This window comes from Halictus rubicundus, chromosome 5 (assembly GCF_050948215.1).
Source record: "Halictus rubicundus isolate RS-2024b chromosome 5, iyHalRubi1_principal, whole genome shotgun sequence".
In the NCBI taxonomy this organism is placed as follows: Eukaryota; Metazoa; Arthropoda; class Insecta; order Hymenoptera; family Halictidae; genus Halictus; species Halictus rubicundus.
Window position 1 is genome coordinate 20,529,314 of NC_135153.1, and position 12,933 is coordinate 20,542,246.

General features: G+C 43.3%; 1 protein-coding gene across 1 annotated transcript in view; it reads left to right on the forward strand.

The window, feature by feature from the left end:
• Nlg-4 (neuroligin 4) overlaps positions 1–12,933 on the forward strand; it is a 363,569-nt gene that overhangs the window by 248,723 nt on the left and 101,913 nt on the right. Inside the window, exon 7 of the mRNA XM_076788720.1 lies at positions 11,095–11,246. Coding sequence (XP_076644835.1) covers positions 11,095–11,246 — 152 coding nt within the window. The remainder of the gene's footprint in view (positions 1–11,094; positions 11,247–12,933) is intronic.

Here is a 12,933-nt window from a genome sequence, read left to right on the forward strand (position 1 = left end):
AGCAAAGTATTTCAATATCCGCTAGCAAAATATATTTCAATATCAAGTCGTCGGGGCTCAATTTTTCAAAAGTCAGTTTTCAAACGGCGTCCACTTAATTTCGTCCCCCACATTTCGCTAGAAAAATATTTCAATATCCGCCCGAAAAGTGCGGAGGGTTTAATTGATCTAGATAAATCGCCGCCGAACGAAATCAAATTCCGATAGTATTATATTTTTCGAACCGTGAAAAAAGGTAGTACATCTGAGGTTCTATATACTAAAAGGTAGTACATCTAAGAGCTCGTTTCGAATCGGAGAAACGTTAACAATGTTCGGTTTGTACCGTTACACAGGGGAAAAAAAAGAGAACTCTTTGCCCCGAGGGAAAAACCATTCGATCCATGGCTGATCGCGTTATAGTCTGTGGAGATGGTCGTCTTTCAAGTTCTCCGCGACCCTAGTCAAAATCCGGTGACACGGGTAATTCGGGAACAGCTTGCTCAGGCTCGTTGGAATTTCCGATGTCGTTTTCATTTTCCGTCTTTTTGTTGGAGCGGCCCTTCTATCGCCGACACACAAGCACCGCCGGGTTTCGAACGGCAAAGGGGAAGCTTGTACAAATTTGACGAAGAAGAAAGGCACAGGACACGACTAGAACTGCATACTCCTTGCAGCTTCGCCCGTGCTTTTACTTGCTCTGTAAATCATCCATTATTCCATATAGTTTTGCGTAAAACACGTTTATTTCCCAACGAGATGCTTCCCCTTTTCTTATTCGATGTATGCTCCGGCACGACAGCGTATATTCACATGATTTTCATGAAACTCGCTGAAATTTTTTCGTATACAAAATTGTCTAATGTAGAGCAAAAATATTTAAGCTCTACAAAGTCAAAAAATTTCTACATTGATTCTGGAAAGAAGGGGTTTGATAAAAATTGATTTCAAAACAACCCAACGAAGTTCTTAGCTTTTTTGTTAATGTTGTACTGTTTCACATTTTATGCGGGCAAAATTCCCATGATTTTCATGAAATTCGCTGAAATTTCTTCGTACACAAAATTGTTCAATGTAGGACAAAAATATTTACGGCGGAGGGAAAAAGCTCTACAAAGTCAAAAAATTTGTACGTTGATTCTGGAAAGAAGGGGTTCGATAAAAATTGATTTCAAAACAACCCAACGAAGTTCTCAGATTCTTTTTTTTTTTTAATGTTTTACTGTTTCACATTTTATGCGGGCCAGATTCGCATGATTTTCATGAAATTCGCTGAAAATTCTTCGTACACAAAATTGTTCAATGTAGGACAAAAATATTTAAGGCGGAGGGAAAAAGCTCTACAAAGTCAAAAATTTCTACATCGATCATGGAAAGAAGGGGTTCGATACAAATTGATTTCAAAACAACCCACGTTCTCAGATTTTTTTGTTAATGTTTTACTGTTTCACATTTTATGCGTGCAAGTTCCTCGCGAGCGCATAAAAATCCTCGGTCTAGTTATCAGATAACTCGGTGTGCATGAGTCGCGTAACTGCATCGGTTTCACCGCGTTGGTGCGAGCATCTAGCCGCGAGGGCTGCCTCCTCGCAACGGCAAAACTTTGTTCCGATAATTATCAAGGCGTTAACGTAGCAACGAAAGCTTGTGCAGATCGCTAAAACATTCGGGGAACAACAGCGAACAACGAGTATCGGTTGTCCTTGGAGCGTTGCAGTTCCCGAACTTGCCGCAGTTACGAAGACGGCTGGGAAACACTGTAAAGCTCTTTCCCTTCGTATCGCGGTATTAACCGAAGGTCTTCCTGCTGCGAACTTGCTTGCTTACGGCGTAACTTTCGTCAGACAATTATGCCGCGACACTGCCTGTCGTCTACGAATCGCGCGAAATGACAGAGCAGCGCTTCTCGCATTTTTATGCCAGCCAGAAATAAAACAATTCTCGCGTATCCAACTACTTATATTTTTTACAAAGAATGCCTCTTTAGGGAGAGAGAGTACTGTAACAAACCGTAATTGTGCGTCTCGCTTTATAACGTTTACAAAATCAGACATTTCGTATGCAAAAACCTGATGCAAGAAAGTGCAGAGAAACGAATAGAGAGAAGATGCTGGTCGGGTACGTGTCAAGACGGATAAAGTTATTGTCGGGCTGCATAATAAGTGGATCGTTGCCCGAGTATTCTAAAGAATGTTTGACTTTTCGTATCATTACCGCCGCAGCCTCGGCGGCCATCCACTTTTCATTCGGGTGATCTCGCAGCGCTGCCGTTGATCTCGATCCGTCCGCTGTTCGATCCACTCAGGAACGTGATCCAGCTTTTTAGGTGAAAGCCGAGCGCTATCCGCAAATCTCGGGGCATAATCAGGCTCCTTTTATAAATGCAGCAGGACTTCGTTCGAGTAATCCGTGATTTCGAATGTATCGCGCGTCCGATCTGGTTCCTTGGAACAGATTCGTTTATTCCCTCTTCTCCGAGCTATTCCCGATTCCATACGCCCCTTTTGAATCACCCTGTACATAGGCCGCGTAGAATATTGCTTCTTTTAATTATACAGGGTGGCTTTATTCAGCGTTGTCGAAGGAATAACTGCAACGGAAGAGGAGGGGATAGAAATCTCCCGTTCTCAAAAGAAACATTGGCGCCATTTTTCGAGACAGAACTTAGTCGTGTCGATGGGGGATCTCTTCTTCACTTTAGAGACGATTTGCACGTGATCGCTATAGCATCGTTTCCGCATATTCATCGTGTATGTACACGTCCCTCACGCGTCCACGTTTCTCAAACGATTCGGGGAGCACGTGACCCGAGGAAGTTTGACGCGGTTGATCTATCCGACTGCGAAACAGGGACCGGGGAACAGATCCCGTTGTTAAATGCGCTCGGAGCAATACGCCGGCGCAAGCACGCAGCAGAATCGCCGGCGCGGTGCTCCGACGACCGATTATTGCAGTCCACATACATAACGTGTACACGAGCAGAGTGTATTTACACAGGGACTGGGTTTAGGGTTCCTATTACGCTTCCTGAGGAGGTTCGGCTGAAGGCCACCTTGGTCCATCGACCAAGGAGATGGGTCACAGCCCATCCTGCGAAATCTCAGACCCCCACCCCGACGAACCGCTATTCGCTCGAGATTAACTGTCAACGGCCAGTTAATATTCCGTCAATCTTGTTCCAACCTAACCATTAATATGCGATCGGGCTTCTTCGTTCCACCCGGCCCGCTGACAACCGCCTTCCACAGTTTCCGATTACTGATTAATTATCCAAACGATCCGCGGTTTGCTCGTCTTCCTTGTACCGCCGAATTCAACTGGCAACAAATTCTACCGACAGAACTTGTAAAAATGGACTTTCGTAAAAATTAAATGAAAATTCAGAGATAAAGTTAAAATATTTGCTCATAGGTTCATTCAATAGCAGTGGTAGTTCATTCATTGTCCCCCTCAGGGTTACAATTCGATTTACACTCTCCTTCCTTTCACCGCTCTGAACCTTAACCTAACCTTAACCTTAACCTAAACAACTACATACCCAGCGAGAGAGAGAGAGATTTATCGTCGGATTTCAATAACATAAAATAAAATAAAAATAATATAAATGAAATCGCAATTCGACCGTCTACTGTAATTTGCTTTGTTTTGTAAGAAATAATTTTTTATTAAAGTTAAATTTCAGAGTTTCAGGTCGTTTCCCAATCCTATGATGTCCAAAATATGTGGTGCCACTTATAAAAGTCAAGGTGACCTTTACTTCTTTACGTAGGAAGCCTTTTTTAGATTTAAGAATATGCCAACATGTAGCTCGTCAAGTACTAACAAACTTTTGTCTAAAACATTTTTTAATCGCGCTATCGGAAATGCCTAAAAACTGGTGACATAACTTAACGGAAGGACCCTGTATATAAAATATTCAATAGCAGTACAAGTTATCCAAAAACATGGCAAAAATCAATAGAATGGAAAATAGTAATTTTATCTTTGAATTTCAATTTGAAAACTTAACCCTTTCCACTCGGCGCTATTTTCAATCTCAAAAACTAAATTTTTCTTCCGTCTTGCAATATTTTCATGTTATTCGCACGAAACCGATCGGATTTCTACATATAATATTTAAATGTTTAGCAATCTATTAACTCCAAATTTTGTGATGTAACAAATATTTTGTAATATTTCTTGTAATTCCTTCGAAATAAAATGCCACAATAATTTCTAGTGGTTCTTCAGAGTCACCGCTCGAGTGCAAAGGGTTGATTTTAACCAAGAAATGTCGTTTCGGGAATAGTTATCTTTGTTTACTGTTACGAATCGGACGTTTCGCGAGAACTCTGTCGGTTCGTTCGAGAGAAGAATATGACCGTGACGCACCGAAACAAACGATCCCGTTGTCCCGTGCGACGCGATACTAATAGACCACGGAAGAAAGCCGATCGATCACGGGCTCCTCGAATTGTTTCGAGCCGCAAACGCGCGCCGATATGTTTCCAAATGAAATTAATGGGATCAAGAACAGCCGCGCATTCCTCCGTGAACCGTGCCGCCCGACAATGACGGAAACCAGTTGCCGAAACAACTTTGATAAAGCCCCGGTGGCGACCGGGACAGTGACAAATTCCCGACAACGGTTTCTCCTTGGTGAATCGTATTTTGGATTCGGCTAAGAGCATTTCCACCCCCTGTCCCTTTCTTGGCCCGAACTCCGACCGTGTTTCCGTTTGTCCCTCCGCGTTCCCGGTTCGACGAATGGCCTTCAAGTTCAATTACACGCGGGTATGACCGAGAAATGTCCCCTACCCCTTCTCCACTAACTTCGGATCGCGAAGCTTCCAGCTATAAATAAACTGGGCAGCTTTGCCGACGGTATACGTGTTAAATTAGTTGTGCAGGTGGACTGTAGAGGAACATAGGCGAGCTTGCGGTAGAACAGACAGAGAATTTCGACCAATTTCATACATGGTAATTAAGGGAGTGGGTTTGCGTTAATAAGATAAAGTTGGAGGGATTTCTAATCTCGAAGTGGTACTCGACGGTGTACAATCTGTGGATCTTATGCATTTATGGGAAATATGGGTAACCGGAATTTAAAGCAGTGGAGATATTAAAAAGATTTGAGGATATCAGAGGTTCGAACTTAATACAATAATGAAAAGAAGAAATACATTTTTATTTCCCTCCTGCGTCTCGCAATCGATGCAAACATTTTTTGTTTTACATACAGATCCGCAGTCTAACAATCGGACAAAGAGAAGAACTTTACTAGGTGCATTAGGTTGCTGCATATTTATTTAATCCATTTTTCCAATAGAACGACGATCTGTCTTTCGAATTTTATGGTCCCCAGGACAACTTTATGGGACCCATAACCTCTAGCCCACTCGAGAACAAGGCCACGCCGAATAGGTACCCCCGGTCCGTAATACGGCGAACGCCGTCCCCGAGCAATCGTCTTATATCGAAGGAAAACTGCATCTATTAGCAAACGGCAGAAACTTATCCGAGTACTTAGTAACTCAAAAATGTTTAAATAACGAAAACAGCTATTAATATCGCGCGGCTGAAGTGTTGGCTTGGGGGGTATTTAATTTAGGGGGAGTTCAGTACTTCTTGCGACATCTTGAAAATTTCAAATTGCTTCAAAACTACTTGACCAATTAATTTAAATTTTCGAAGGTTTATTAACACGTTAACTGCCACGTCAGTCACATATGACTGACAGTGATTGTTGACTAGGTTTAGAAATTAATTTTTATCGTGACATATCCAGACAAACCGAATTTTATTAGGATCTGTAGAATTCGAAAGGGTTAAGACAGCATCCCCTATAATACATTTTAAATTCCTAGTTTCGGTGTCATTAATTAAATTACACTGATTTTGTGAGATTCTGCAGGAGTGATTTTCGGCACTTAACGTATTAATGAAACGGGAAATATTCATTTCGGTCGACGAGCCTGCCTGAGAAGTGAATGCATCGTCTCACGCATCTCGCGAGAACACTGGTGTTTCCATCGCAGTTGCATTACATTCCAGTTGCATATCTCGCGAACCTATCGGGCGGAGAAGCCTGCGGGACCTGTCAGGCAGGTAATCCAAGGACGAATTTAGGGGACCGTTGGCTGTGTCTCGCGATCGGCGTGGCTGAAGCATAGCCGCAAACCCCGGGGTTTGTTTATACCTGTAATCTCGCAAAAAAGCGGGCGGATCGTAAACTGTTCCCCGGCAGGAAAGTTTTCCGCCGCGCGAAACTTCCGCGGAACTGTGCGAGTTCCGCTGCGGAACAAAAACGCGGCAACTTTTTCTCCGGCGGGCTGCCTAATAGCATGAAGTAATTTCTTCCCTGCTACTTATTTACTCTATCGCAATCAGAAAACCGTATCTGGACGCGGAACTTCTGCCCGGTTCTTCCGGCAAAGAATCCACCGCGCCGCGCCGCGCCGCGCCGAGCGTCGAGAGGAACTACTTCGAACGGGGGATGGGGACGAGAAAAGACGTTCCCGCTGCAAACGGGAACTTCGGGATGGTGTTCTCGGGAGCATCCATAACCGAAATGCCAACTGATTCGTGCAAACCAGAAACTGTGTGACCTATCTCTCTTTCTCCTTCGGCCCCGGCTCCCTCGCCCCTGTAAACTCCACTTACAACGGAGGAACTATTTTCTAACGGACAGGGGAGAGAGTAGGATTGAAACCCGGCCACCCTCGGGAAAGCAATTTTCTCGCGGAAATGGAACTTAATCCGACGCGATGCTCGCTGTTTCAAGGTTTCCCTTTTAATGCCGATAGAAAGGGCTTCGGCGTCATCGAAATTAATTATTTCGAGAATGATCCGTCCGTCCGGAAACGATTTTTTGTGTCACAGCAGGAGAAATGACGATGTCCCCCTCTATACACAGTTCTATTCCGATGTAAGGGTCCATTGCTGAAAAATACATTAACATCAATTTTTAACCCCTTGCCCTACCGAGTCATACACGTGGCGATGATACCGAACAGAGTCTTATAACTATGTATGTTATTAGTTTCCTTTGAACCGAAATAAAATTCTATTGTGACGTTCTTAATGTACAACTATTGAAGAACATACAATAGACATGAATTTTCTCCTTTCCTTAGGAAATTACGAATTAGAAAAAAGTTCTGATCACTGAAAACGTAAAATACATCGTGGTGCAAGGGGTTAAGGACCCCGTTACCGTGGGGGTACCAATTACTGTGCCTATATTAATTAGACTAATTTTCAAATCAGCTTTAAAAATAAGTATAATTTAGGCATAGTAATTGGGCCTCTTATCCTACAGAATTGTTTTCATTTTAGAAGAAACAATCGACGCATTCCGATGCAAACAGTTTAATAGTTCTTTTGAGAGAAATTCTGAAAAATCGGTGAAAAGAAAACACGGCATTGGAAATGAGAATAGCCTTTTAAATGGCGCGAGACGCGGGTAGATTTTGCGACGGAGAACGTTGTGCACTGTGGAGAATGCTTGAAAGGAAGAGGCAGACCGATAACGTGTATTTTAATTGAAAACCCTTTACGTCGCGGTTTGGAAATTAATTGATCTGGCTCGTCGATAGAAATTCACGGCGGCATTCTGAAATACGCCGGCCGGGTACGTTCGTTTACGAAAAGACTCCTTTTAATGTTCCGCTGTTCATTTTCTCGGAGCTGAAAACAAAAATATACGATGGAGGCACGGGCAGAGGGAAAATATCCCCGGGCAGTCGATATTTATCAACTACGGTCCGGTACAATTCTGGAAATAGATCTATATTCGATTGGGCGAATTTATTCCGCGCAAAAAAGCGAACATAAATGATACCGCCGCGCACGGCTGCCAGGAAGCAAGGAATTAGAATTCCGCGAATTGAGCCGATGACGCCAATCCGGAGAGGGTAAATATTGGATTTCGTACCGTTTATGAAAAAAGGGAGGGAGCTCTGATGGAACGGCGTACGGTCGGCAGTTTCCATAGAATAAAGGGGAATTAATTAAAAAATGTTTATATCATGGAGCAAACCCTGTAGTTTCATTAATAAACGGAATAAAATAGGGGTTCGCGCACCAGTTTCCTTTCGATAGACGACGACAAGGTTTATTTCGAAATAAGAAAATCTCTATCTCTATTCGAGTACAATTCTAAAATACTTTGCATTTAAACTACATCAATTACGAATTACGATGTGATTAAATTAACATTAAAAATTAAAGAATAATAAAGTAATAAGAGGTTGCAAAATCCATGTGAAGATTTCAAGGCTGTAACAGGACACCTGAAAAAACCCACTATAATAGCACACAGTCAGATTTAGGTTACCTCCCATTCGCATTTAAGCGTGACGAAAAAAAGTACACAAATTAGTCTAGAGTTTCTTTCTGCGTTCCCAGCAGTGTCAACCGGCTTGCAGGAAGATTTATGCACGGCATAACATAGTTTGGACTTTTAAGGATTCTAACCAAAATTTCGAAAAGTTGGAAATTTTTTTATCTCGAACTTTTTGCGACCCCTGGCCCAGCGCGGCAGCTTCCAGTGGAACAAGTCAACGAATGCTGCGAGAACGGAGCTGCGCCGCTCGGTGGCGTACTTTAAATTAATCAAGTGACATCTGAGTTGCAAAAAGGGTTCAGGGCCCCGGGGATTTCAACGGAGGACCGGCTCGAGGGGCAATTTTTACGCTTCTGTGCGATTCGAGGGAAGTGTCGCCCTCGGGACGGACGACTGAGAGTAACACCAACCGTGAGATTTTGATTCGATTCTGAACCCATTAGAAGCGAAGAGCTGAGATTAACAAATCGGAATGAATTATACTTTTACCGCGGAGCTTTCCGACTTTTTCGATTTTTTACGGTTAGGGGAGAAAAGGGTTACAAAAATGACAACAGCAAAACCAACAAAAATCCATCCCACTTTGTTCTTGTATTACGGTGGGAAAGACTTTTTGTCCTAGACTTTTCTCACACCTTGTACATGTTGTTTTGCACTGTTGTTAAGACACTCCGTGTGCGCCACTGTCAACGCAGGTTTCCGTTTCAGTTTCGGTCGTACGATGTTCTTACACGTCTAGAGTTTCGAAAATTAATTTCAACTGTAACTTTGCGAGCAGTTTCTCGCGATGCTAGGCAAGAGAGTTTGATGCAGCGTGCAAAATAGCATGATTTTCTCGAGCAGAGACCGGGGGGATCGTTCGCTGCTCATTTTCCGTACCATAATTATCAGCGTCTTCAACAAGTTGTAAATAACTTTCCAATAACCCTCCACGGGCTTTGCAGTTTTTGAAATTGGTAAACTTTCTTAACTCCGATACCGGCTGAACTTTCCCTTCATTCAATTTCTACCGTATTTCCGTTATTGCAAGGAATATTCATAATACTATAAAGGCTGACTGTCTTTGTGCAAAATAAAAATTGTCATCGGTGGAAAGAAAAGGAAATCGCGATAAATAATTCAGGTTTTGTATGATATATCAGTAATAATAAATTTTTCTATCTTTTCTTAAAAACCTAATCGTAATTGGGAAAATCTGGCATGAATCAGCCCTCCTGTGCCTCCAATTCTTGGACGACCCACATACAGAATAAATTGCTTTCCCATGGCAGTCTTGAACAAGTTAACACGAAAGTAAGTGGAAATCCGACTTCCATCCCTCTTCCCCCCTAAGGGAGTAGAAGCCGGCATTAAAAACTTTGCCCGATAAACTCCGAGACACGTTTACGTCTCCAAACATCATTAACACGGACTCGGATATCAACCAGCTTCGAGGCACTGACTCGAAACTCTGTGAACTCTCGTTTCCCAGTGGAAGAGGTCAATAAACAAGCAGACGGGCCACCGAAACGCGTTAAGGAGGCGTCGCGTATAGACGGGTAAAAAGATTGATTTTTTTTTTATTGCATTTCTTAAACATATGGAACCTTAAAAGCACCCCCAAAGTTTCATGCTGACATTTATTTGAATGACAAAGTTATGGCGATTCTAGAAAAACGATGCTTTGAAAGTGCTTTATAAGTGAATTTTCAAAAAATAGAAATTGTTCTAAACGAAAGAGTAGCTGAATCAATTACAAAAGAAAATACGACGTAAGGTGTAGCATTGTTTTGAAAAAATTCACGAATTTGAATCTCGCGGCCATAAATCTCGCAACATACTGGCCCCTTCATTCCGAAACGAATCGCGTTTTTCCGTGCCGTGAAAAGCGGTCGAGCTCGGAAAATTTGAAACATGGTACGTGCCGTTCCGATATTGCGCCGGTGTCGTCGTTTCATCTTGTAACCAGCGAGCCATCGAGCCGGGAACGTGCTAATTCCGGTCGAAAGGTCTCGGACCCCGAAGAAATTGAATTACGCGCACCTGACGTGTCCACCGTGATCGAGGCTGCGGCCAAATCCGCTCCTGGAGGATATGCCGTTTCGTAAATCCCCAGGGGCGACCGCTAAGCGACGCATTACTATCTCATGAATTCCTCCGTCGTCGCAGTAATTACGTGACCGGGGAAAAGTGACGGGAATCCCATTGACGGCGATCCTATCGTTCCCCCTCCGACGCGGTGGAATCTCGAACAACTTCGGGAATCTTCGAACTTCGGGAAAAACTAAACGCGCGTACAAAGAGTATCTACAGTTGCGTCTACCCAGAGGAATGATCCAATCGATCCATGCGAATTCTGTTAAATAAAATATAATTTCTTTCAGTTCTCAATATTTTTCTCTTTCTCTTCAGCAAATTATTCTAGCTACTAAATCCAAGTCCAGGATTTAAAAAGTCATAAATTTTAACTAAATTGTAATAAATTTGTTACGACCTCCTTTCGAGACGAAATAAAATTTTATTCCGTCTCCTAATCTAATGAAAATTTTCTTTTCCCCTCTGTGACATTTTTGGGGATAAATACCAACCGCTGTAGCAGTAAAGAAAATGGTAAGGGTTAAGGGTGTCGCTTTATGAATATCGAATTGCACGTTGTGTGTGATAAATTGAATCTTGTGATTCGTGAAAGGCAACACGTGCCAGCCACTTTTACTGTTCCGTCGGTTTAGCGTTAAGAATTTACTCTGGCCGTTGCGTCAACAAGTTGACGTGGGTAAGCTAACCGGTTCGCGCTTGTTTGTTGATTTCAGAAGATGGGCTCGGTTCACGGCGAGGAATTGCCCTTCGTTTTCGGTGCGCCGCTGGTGGAAGGTTTCGGCCACTTCCCGAGGAACTATACCAAGTCTGAAGTGGCACTCTCGGAGAGCATGGTGCAGTACTTCGCGAACTTCGTCAGAACTGGGTGAGTAGAGGACGATCTTGATCGGCTGTTGGAGTGCCTCCTCGCTCTTACTGGCCCTCCTTTCTTTCTGGATCTTAGACTGGTTATTGAAGGATGCTCTACGCCTTCCTTAACGGCGTCCCTCTAAACGAGTAGGCGGTTGGCGGCTGTCTTAGGCACGTTTTACAAACGAGCACAGACACTCGTCCCAACACGACCGATTCGTTTCTGCACTGAATACAAAACGGTATTTTGAACAATAAATTTCCGACTCTCGAGAAATTCGAAATGCGATGCAATAAAAAAATTCGACCTTGAAAAGAAGGGTGGTCAATTTTGCGATCCATTATTTTTACAGACCTCCACTGGATCTAGGGGTACAGAATCTCGGCTATGGTAGTCGTCGTATACAGGGTGTTTCACCTAACTCGAGCATCTACAATATCTCGCTTGTATTTTATGATAGAAAAATATGTCAGAGGAAAACATTAGTTGGTTCAGAGGTACAAATATTATGATAGGCAAACAAATTTGTTCAAGGTTATATTTTTTGAGATTTCAAAGTCATCGAAGTTTCTTTAAATGGAATCATATATTTTTAAAATTGCTATATGATAGCCGAGGTCAAGGCGAATGCAACAACCTGCAATATTAACCCTTAGCACTCGAGCGGCGACTCTGAGGCGCCATTAAAAATATCGTTTACAGTACTAAATTTGTTTTTATATTATAAAATCAACAAAAACATCATAATTTCAAAGTCCTACTGAAAAAGAAAAATTCCAGTTCCACTGGGTGTATTGGTCCGACGGCTCTTGTACACATAGAATGGAAATATTCCAAGTCAGAAAAAATCTTTGGTTTTCGAGTTAAAACAGCTTCGAGTGCGAAGGGTTAAAATAATAATCTTGAACAAATTGTTTTTGCCTATCATAATATTCGTCCCTCTGAACCAACTAATGTTTGTCTTTAAAATTTTCTTCTATCATAAAAGACAAGCGAGATCTTTTGGATGCTCGAGTTGGGTGAAAAACCCTGTTCTGCCGACCAGTGTCGCCAGGAATTCTTTGAAAATCGTTGGTATTCGGTCACTCTCGGTGCGCACCCTCGCCGAAAAAATTCGATCCCCTCGTACGAACGATCCATCGTGTCGCTTCTTTCCCGGGGGCCGGCGTTAATCCGCAGATTTGAATACGCGTTGGTTGGCTCCATCAGAAATTCAGCCCGACCGTTTTACGGTCGCGCGGACTTGCCCCCGCCGGATTCGGAAAATATTTTCGCTCTAATCCGCCTCTTCTGTTTCTGTGTCCGGCGGCCGGTTCGATCTCTTTCAGCGTGGCGACCCCTGCGGTCTCTCCTCCAGGTCCAGTGTGTTCCGTTCATGAATATGGAAAATTAGACCTTTCTGTGGCAGGGCTCTCGTTTTTTTTTTCGCCCCTACCCTCCTCTCTCCCTTTCCGCGTATCCCGACCCCTCGCAAACCCCTGTCTCTCTCACACTATTTTTATCTCCGTCGCGTCCGCATTCTCGCGGCTCGCAAATTGATTCCACGCAAGTGGTGCACCGGCCCGCGCCGCCGCCGACGTTCTTGTTGATTCAAAGGGGAACGGATTGGTTTACTGGGCGCTCTCGGGCGAAAATTGAAATTCACGGGACACCGCGAACCCGCGGAGAATGGATTCGTGGCCAACGAGACGGCGACACTGAT